This window comes from Trichomonas vaginalis, chromosome II (assembly GCF_026262505.1).
Source record: "Trichomonas vaginalis G3 chromosome II, whole genome shotgun sequence".
Taxonomy (NCBI): Eukaryota; Parabasalia; order Trichomonadida; family Trichomonadidae; genus Trichomonas; species Trichomonas vaginalis.
The window spans coordinates 3,459,075-3,467,352 of record NC_067204.1 but is presented as its reverse complement, the minus strand read 5'-3'; the positions used below and the strand labels follow the sequence as shown (position 1 = coordinate 3,467,352).

Genomic DNA, 8,278 nt, shown 5'->3' with positions numbered 1-8,278 from the left:
TTCTGGCTGAGCTTCTTGAGATTCGCGGTCATTTGCAATGAAGAGGTATCATTCACATGAGTAATCTTCTTATTCTCGAAATATTCTTTGAAATTTCCATCTTCAGGAAGTTTAACATGTTAACACATTGAGCTTGATTATTCTCATCAATGAATTGAATCCCGCATATGTGGGTTCATAAAAGATGAAATAATGAGTCGTGGATCGCCTTGTTGTTCAAAATGAAGCATATTATATGTTTTTTCCTGGTGAAATCGAAGTAGATCTTCCCATACGTTCTAATATTTGTAGGATATGGAGAAGATCTTCTTGTTTTGGAATCTTCTTCTCCAACCTGAAACAATTCTAAAACTCTTGCACCATTATCTTCTTCGATTCGAATATTTTCAAGGATAATGATAGTCAAGAACAATTGCATGGCGGCATTTAAGGCGCTTCGAGAATCATCGAGCCTGATGATTTGTGAATTTACCCTCTCTGTGGCATAATGATTGTGACGTCTGATCTCGTTAAAATATTTCTGAGTAATGAAGCTGATTGGTTAACAAAACATCAAATCGCGAGGGCATATTCCACAGAGTCCATAAAAGATGCTCCGCTTCTTGATGCAAGGCAGTGTATCAATTGATCTGTGAGTTCAAAATTAATCAGATCAATTTAGAAATATTTATTTCATAATATTGAATGAATGTATAAATCTAAATAGTATATTATCAAAAAAAAAATAAAAAATAAAAAAATAAAAAAAAATAAAAATAAAAAATTAATAATAATAGTACCATCACCACAATTAGCAAATTCAAAAGATATATTGTTGCATGCTAAGATCAGTCATAATGTAAACCTCTCAATTTTATTGTCGTGGGAAGTATCTCAATTCCTTCAAAAAAATTGAAAAACTATTTAATTTTAAAAATATATGTGCTTCTTAAAATGAATCAAAAAATTTTTATTATAAAATAATATATAATATTAAAAATCCCACAACATTTTTTACTTTACATAATCGTACTTCCTCGACGATTAATTTCCACTCAATTTCTATCGTTGACCGAACTTAGCATGCAACAATATGAATTGCTATCGATCTTTTCAAACAAACACATAGAAATTTTGATTAAGTATTTCAAATTTTTATATGAGATAAATATTGAACAGATAAAATATAAAACAATTTTTAATAATAAATATAGATATTTATTTTGTAGCCATTAAAATTTCTCGGCTATCTAATAAAATTTTGTGAGAACGTAATCTTTTCAAATTTAGTATCAATCTTTGGTCTTTTATTGTTCTCTCACATGTTGCATCTGAAGGTGAAGCGGAGATAACACGAAGGGCGATATCTGCAAAGATTGATACATTGCCATCTCTATGAGAGATTTCTTCCCAACCGTATTCTTGACGTTCTTGAATCATATCATCAGAGAAGATATCATTATCACTATTAATATACGTGTTAAATAGTGTAATAATATCTGTTATTGTTTGACCGGAATACGAAATTGTTCCAAAATACTTTTGAGATACTGCCTAGCTGCAACAAAATGGTTAACCGGCTGATTTGAACTAGATGTTACATCTGCGAGATCAAGCATAGGAGGGTCAATTGTAGCAGTTACCTGACGAATTGATCCCTCCTCAACCATATCAAGAGAAACTTCAGTCGAACCTTCTTCAAAGATAGAGTCCATATAGATAGATTGAATGTCTTCTACTGGATTAACGAAAGTTACGTTTGTAATATCAAATGAATTAATTGCCGGAGATTCGTTGATTTGCGCTCGTGGACGAATTTTTGGTTGAAATAATACCTACCTTTCGGTGTAAAAGCGAAGGCTAAGCACCAAAGACCTCCAAAGTCCGATCCAAGGGTATAGTTCAACAACGATCTTGAAAGGATTCCAGCAAAAGGATTGTTGTTGCTGCTGGAAAGGTATTGGAGTGCTTCAATACCCTTGCAAAGCCATACGTAGCAATCAGATATCTTGGTTTTATCTGATTCGAACGTGGAAATAAGCTTCTTGAGAATTGCCAAGCAGTCTCTTAAGAACTTGATGTTTTCAATATCATTACGCGTATATCTTGAAATTTGTTCTTGATACTTGATAATAAACATACAAATATTATAATCATAGATCCACCTGGTGGATACATGCTTTGGACAGAGAGCTCCGATGTCTTCAACATGGATTCTACAAAGAGCTGATATTTCGTGGATATGTTTCACAATTGCTCCTAATGCTACGTCTTTTGTTGTCATATATTGATAACAATTATGAATCCTGTGGCATAAACACAGGGATAAACAAGATTTTGAATAACCTTGGGTCATTTGAGTTGTAGAACGATTGATTCCATCCTTTCTGAAAACATTTCAATTGCGCTTTATTGCCATCGCAAACTACACTGCTGATCTTAACATCTCTAATGAAGATTCTGTTAAATCCTTGAGTAAGCGAGTGGATATAATCTTCAGATGTTCCACCATTCATTTGGATTGACTCAACAGGATAGGGCCGCTTGCTTTGCAGAGGATTTGTGAGGGAGAAGTCCAGATTGTGAAACTGCTGAGTCTTCCCCTCATCAATGGCAACACAGGTACAGGCAAGCTTAGCAAACTCATCAACTTTTGCAACATGGATTGAATTTGCAATTTGTATTATTGTTTGCCTTAGTTTGTCAGTTGAAATAGGCTGGTATATTTGAGAAGCTAGTTTATCAACATTGATGTTAACATTGTGTAACTGTGGGAACTTCAATATCATCGAGTCTGCAGTATACATTATAATGGCTTTAACTAGCTTTGTAAACTCTGGGCTTGAGAAGGTATTCAGAGCCAAGTTAAATCTTCCAGTAAATGTAGCAAGCTGTTCATAGATATCCCCTAACGATATAGGTGTAAGCCCTGTTGCTGGGACGTTTTGATAGTATTGATCGATTGTTTGTTGTGATGCTACTTTTCCTGGTGTGCATATGTGCCGTTTGTTTTGGATCCATTTTTTGAAATGATCCTCACGCATTTCTTCCATTCCACATTGGCATATAGTTCCGTCAGGACGCTTTACTAGTTCATTGCATTTAACATAATATTTTCCGTACTTGTCGCCTGGTTTTTTATATCTAAGATACTGATGCTTAGTACCGACCTCAGTGTCTTTATAGTACGTCGGTACTGCATCAATCATTGTTGAAATAATGAAGTGATTACTTAAGCATTTTTATTCTCAATTTGTTTTGAATAAATTCAATTTTTTAATGCATAATTTTTAAAAATTCTCTAATATACCTTAGATATAGATACATTTATTATCAATTCAAAAATTTCAATATAGTTTTGGGATGGGTAGCCCATCCCATATATTCAAATTTTCAATGATTTTGGGTTGGGATTCCCAGACCAGAATAATTTCTAATTATAATTCGTAAAATATATGTATATCTCATTATTACATCATTTAATATATTTTTAGTTAAATAGTCACTATTTTCACAATTTTTATTATTAATTACTGAACTAAACAGGTTTCAAATAGAAAGAGTATAAAAGAGAAGTGTTTTTCTACATGTGTTTCGATAAGAATTATAATAATTGATGGTTTTTACAGCCAAATTTATTTTATTATTTAAATTTCAATGAAAAAAGATAAGAATTTTTTTAATAAAAAATTTTTATTAAGAATTTTTTTTTGTAAAATTGACACTGGGATGACGATAGGGCTGGGATCTTATCCACCCCGTTCATTTGGGAAAATTGCAGATCTATACTTGTTTGTCATTTGATGATAGCATTTGAAAGTCATCTCGAAAATCGATTAACAAGACAATTTCCCAAACATCTACATACAAGTAGATGATGGTAAACCCATTAGAGTTGTTTTGCTATGATTCCTCCAATCTTATGATGAGAAAAATCATATCAAAACAGCTCTAATCGAACATTCTACACAGCTTAGCATCCAGCTAGTTCCAAGTAATGTGATTACAAAATCAACGGCCAAAGCCTTTCAGAGTCCTTTAATCATTTCTTCTCATCTCAATGTGAAGTGGCCCCAAACGAACTACAAACTGGCGTTACAACGCATTACAACCCGGTTAATACGAGCATATACATTAGAGCTGCTTTGTTATGATCTCCCTCATCAATTGATGAGAGATCTCATTATGAAGCAGCTCCAATCGAACTAAAAACCTACATACAAATGAGTGAAAACAAACTCATTAGAGTTGTGTTGCTTTGATTTCTCTCATCAGAAGATGAGAGATACCAGAACAAAACAACTCTAATCAAACTTTCTACACAACTCAGCACAGTATCAATGCAAAGTAATGCGTCTGTATCGTTAACAAGCAAAGTTGTTTCGGGTCCTTCCATTTTGGAAGAATTCGGAACAACTTTGCGAATTGATAGTGTAAACCCATATACATGAAAGCGTGCATGCATAAAGACAGGTATTGTCAGCAATGACTACCTGCCCAGCTATGAGTGATCAGAGAATTACCATCTCAGGCTTTTTGAGAACGTTTCAGCCAGGACCCTCGTATGTTGACTGTGAGAAAGGCATCCTTTATCTGAAATAGATGCTTTTCCAACAATCAAATTCGAAGATCTTCGACGTTGTTGTAAAAAGAGAAGGAGAAGGAAAGAAGAGGAAGGAGAGGAAGAAGGAAAGGAAAAGAAGAAGAAAAAAGAAAAAAAAGAAGGACATATTAAATATAATTCGCACTTAATAGTGCCGAGGCGGCGGAGCCGCCGAGGCGCGATTTTTTTGACCCTATATTACCGCACGGCAATGTTTTTCTCGATTTTGTACAGCCCTAGATAAATATGAGTTATTTTATGTTCTCTATTTGAGAGTCTGCTTATTTTTGAGTATTGAGCAAGATTGAAAAATGAGAAAATTTAGGAACATAAGAAATCGATTTATCTCGTCATGTAGTTCATATTTTCGCGTTCTGAGAGCGGAAAAAATAGGTTTTAATAAGAAAAATAGACAATTTATGAAGTAACAAAGCACATAGTATTATCAAAAAGAAAAACATTTTTCTCATATGAAAGAAAATATAACGTATTTTTTACAGAGCGTGGGTATATATCGAGCCAATTCACACCATAAATTCTTTTCTCGTTCTCGGGCCTATAAACAACCTGAGGTGCACAACAATATTAACTTATATTGCTGTTATCTGGATTTGAATCCTCAATTGAGAGAATTCCATATACATGTTTCCTCCTTGCTTCTAGGCCAAGCATAACAAGTACATTACCTTAGAGCAAATCTCATTCGGAGTTTCTCATTTAATGAGAGACTCCGAATGAAATTTGCCTATTTGATTAATATCGTGCTTTATGAGATGCAAATTCTGATGATAAATATTGATCTAGAGCTTATATAAGATGCGAAGAAACTTCAAAAAAAGCTAACCGGTAAAGACAGCAACTTGCAACACCAAGTTGCTCATGTAGTGATTACAAGCATATCTGCAAGGCAAAGTCCTCAGGATGCAGAACTTTGCCTGCAATCAGAAAAGAGATTGCAGCAGAGTAACCGGTAAAGACAGCAACTTGCAAAGTCAAGCAGTTTCTGAGATTTTGATTTATATATCATAAACCTTCATGCTTGATGATTTTGTAGAATTGTTAACTCATGTCATCAGTTAATGCTCACCTAAGGGAGGTGTTTTGCGGGAGCTGGGGGTATCTTGGTGAGTACTCAGGAGGCCAAGAAGGGCACCCCAACCGACATTTTGCTGATGGATTGAGTTCGCAACCATTTTATAACCGTAAAAACCGTCGGGACAAAACAACTTGAATAATTGAATTTTTGAATGATAATGAAAAAAAAAAGGTAGTGGGGCCTCCAGGCACTTCGTGCCCTCTAGCCCTGAAGATGTTTAGTATAACTTTGTCCGGACAAGTAAGGGTCTATCGTCGCTACAGGAAAAGTTACGGGCGTTCCAAGGAAGTATACTTTGAGAAGCCTTTTTCCCCTTATAGAATGAGATAAGACGGTTATTTTACAAAACTGACAACACTTTGACCGAGTAGTTTTTTGTGCTGAACAAAAAGTGTCATATAAACATCTGTCAAAAACCGCTTTTTAACTTCACTTAAAATGCCACGTAAGCTACGTAAGAATATACGTAAGAGGAAGAGAGCATTGAAACATCCAATAGTAAAACTGACACCACAACAACAGTTGACAACAAAATGATGAATGACCCCACTATGTTGCAACAAATGTCAAGCAACCCTATGCTTTTAAGCCGAGTTATTGGTGCACAGAGTGGAGGTTAAAAGAGCGGCACTTTTAGCGAAATGGCAGGCTATGGTGGAGCTGCAGACGGAACAGCTTATAACCCTCAAAGTCAAATGAATTTGAGTTCACTCAAAAATCAAATAACAGATGTCAAAAAGTCAAACATAGACATACAGAAACAAATAAGTGAAAACGAAAAGAAACTAGAATATGACAGACACACAAGAAACTCAATGAGTTAAACGTAGAGAAAAAGAAGAAAGAAGAACAACTGAAAGAACTAAGTACAGAGGATATGCAAAAAAAGTGTCAAGAAAAGCAGCAGAAGTAGCAAAAATGGAAAAGATGTTATAAATTTGAAAACCATACTACTCAATATAAAGTACTGAAAGATGAAGAAATAAAACAAAAAGCCCTGAAGACATATATGGATAGCGATGAGTATAAAAAAGAAGTTGAAGCAAATGTAAAGGCAGAAAAACTTTTACAGTTGCAAAACCAACCGTACAGTATGAAAACTTAGCACAAGAAGATAAAAAATAACGACGCGCAGCCACAAAAGGCAATGAAAAGCGCAGAATATATAAAAGCTAATAATGACTGGTTAGATGCCCAACCAACGCCAAAGCAGCCCAACTTATAGGGTCAATAAGGACAAAAATACAAGCGGATGAAGACAGTTCAAATGAAGCTTTAATGAATGCTGACTTTAAGAACGCCTTCGAAGCTCTTCATAGTAAGGTGAAACTAGTGAACGACTTCTCATCTGGAAAGAAACTGAAGTCTGAAGGTTTCGACAAAGAGTTAAGAGAAGTAGCACAAAATATGACGAAAATAACAGATGCAGCAACGAGACAGGCAGTTCAAAGTGCTATGACGCCGTTAGAGCAACTGTTGTGGAAAGTCAAGAAAAAGAGTTACAACAGACCAAAACAGACCTAGTAAATGCTTTCTTAAAAACGAAAAGTCAGGTAGGACATTATGCTGCAGATGGAACATATGTGCCAGCTGGTGGAACTTATATACCACCAAACCCTCCAAGAGAAGCACCTGCACCAGGACTACCTAAAACATTTACATCGTCACATGGACACAGACACAGGCATGCACCAAAACCAACACAACAACCAACAGTTCAAAATCCAGCACCACAACCAACAGTTCAAAACACTGCACAGCAACCAACAGTTCAAAACCCTGCACAACAACCAACCACAAACAGAGCAAGGACATAAAAGAAGTAGAGAACAAGGAAACCAAGAATTCTTAAAAATGCTTAAGGAAGACTATGGTTACCCAGATACTCTTGACTTTAGTGACAGATATAAAGAAGCTATTAGAAAGTTAAGGAAGGAAATACTGACCCGAACCTATTTAGCTTTATGGTTTCAGCACCAAATGGGATATAATTTCAAACTGGAAAATAACAAGCTCGCTAAGGATATGATTTAATAGCATATCATCAAATGACATGGATGAATTTACTCCGAGATATTTGGTGTCAGAGCTAAATGATAATTCAACTCTCTTCATGAAACGCGTAAAAAATAGAGACGGAACGAAAGAAGAAAGGTTTATGAGTCCGGATGACTTAGATAGGGAACTTTTTAAAAACGGTCTCGGAATATATGAAATGCCACCAAGATGAGGTACAAGAAACTCAACAGGAAGAGTTCAAATACAACCAGACATGGAAGAAATAGTTCAGCAACAAAGCTAGAAGAGCCTGAAGGAAACAAACAAGTCCCTCCTTTGGAAACTAACTTCACAGAACTAGATGAAGATTTGGAACAGCCGAAAAATCTTGACCCTCAACAAGTGTATGCGGGGAATATGGAATCTTTCCAAGAGTCTAAGAAAAATTCGGCTGACATAGTAGAAGAATATCGAAAAATGTTCACCGACATACAAAAGACTCCAACATCAGATGAAAAATATTCAGCATAGAATGGAAGTACTGAAAGAAAATGTACGCAAATACAACAATCCTTTTTACTTACGACCATATAACGTTCAAT

General features: G+C 35.2%; 1 pseudogene across 1 annotated transcript, besides 3 other annotated features; it reads right to left on the bottom strand.

Moving 5' to 3' along the window:
• Positions 1–1,197: 1,197 nt before the first annotated feature.
• Positions 1,198–3,188, bottom strand: TVAGG3_0479090 (annotated as a pseudogene). The gene has a single exon. A coding segment is annotated over exon 1 (1,991 nt).
• An 845-nt stretch (positions 3,189–4,033) lies between these two features.
• Positions 4,034–4,293: a mobile genetic element.
• Positions 4,294–4,625: 332 nt separating this feature from the next.
• Positions 4,626–4,772: a mobile genetic element.
• Positions 4,773–4,963: 191 nt separating this feature from the next.
• Positions 4,964–5,339: a mobile genetic element.
• Between the last annotated feature and the right edge of the window lie 2,939 nt (positions 5,340–8,278).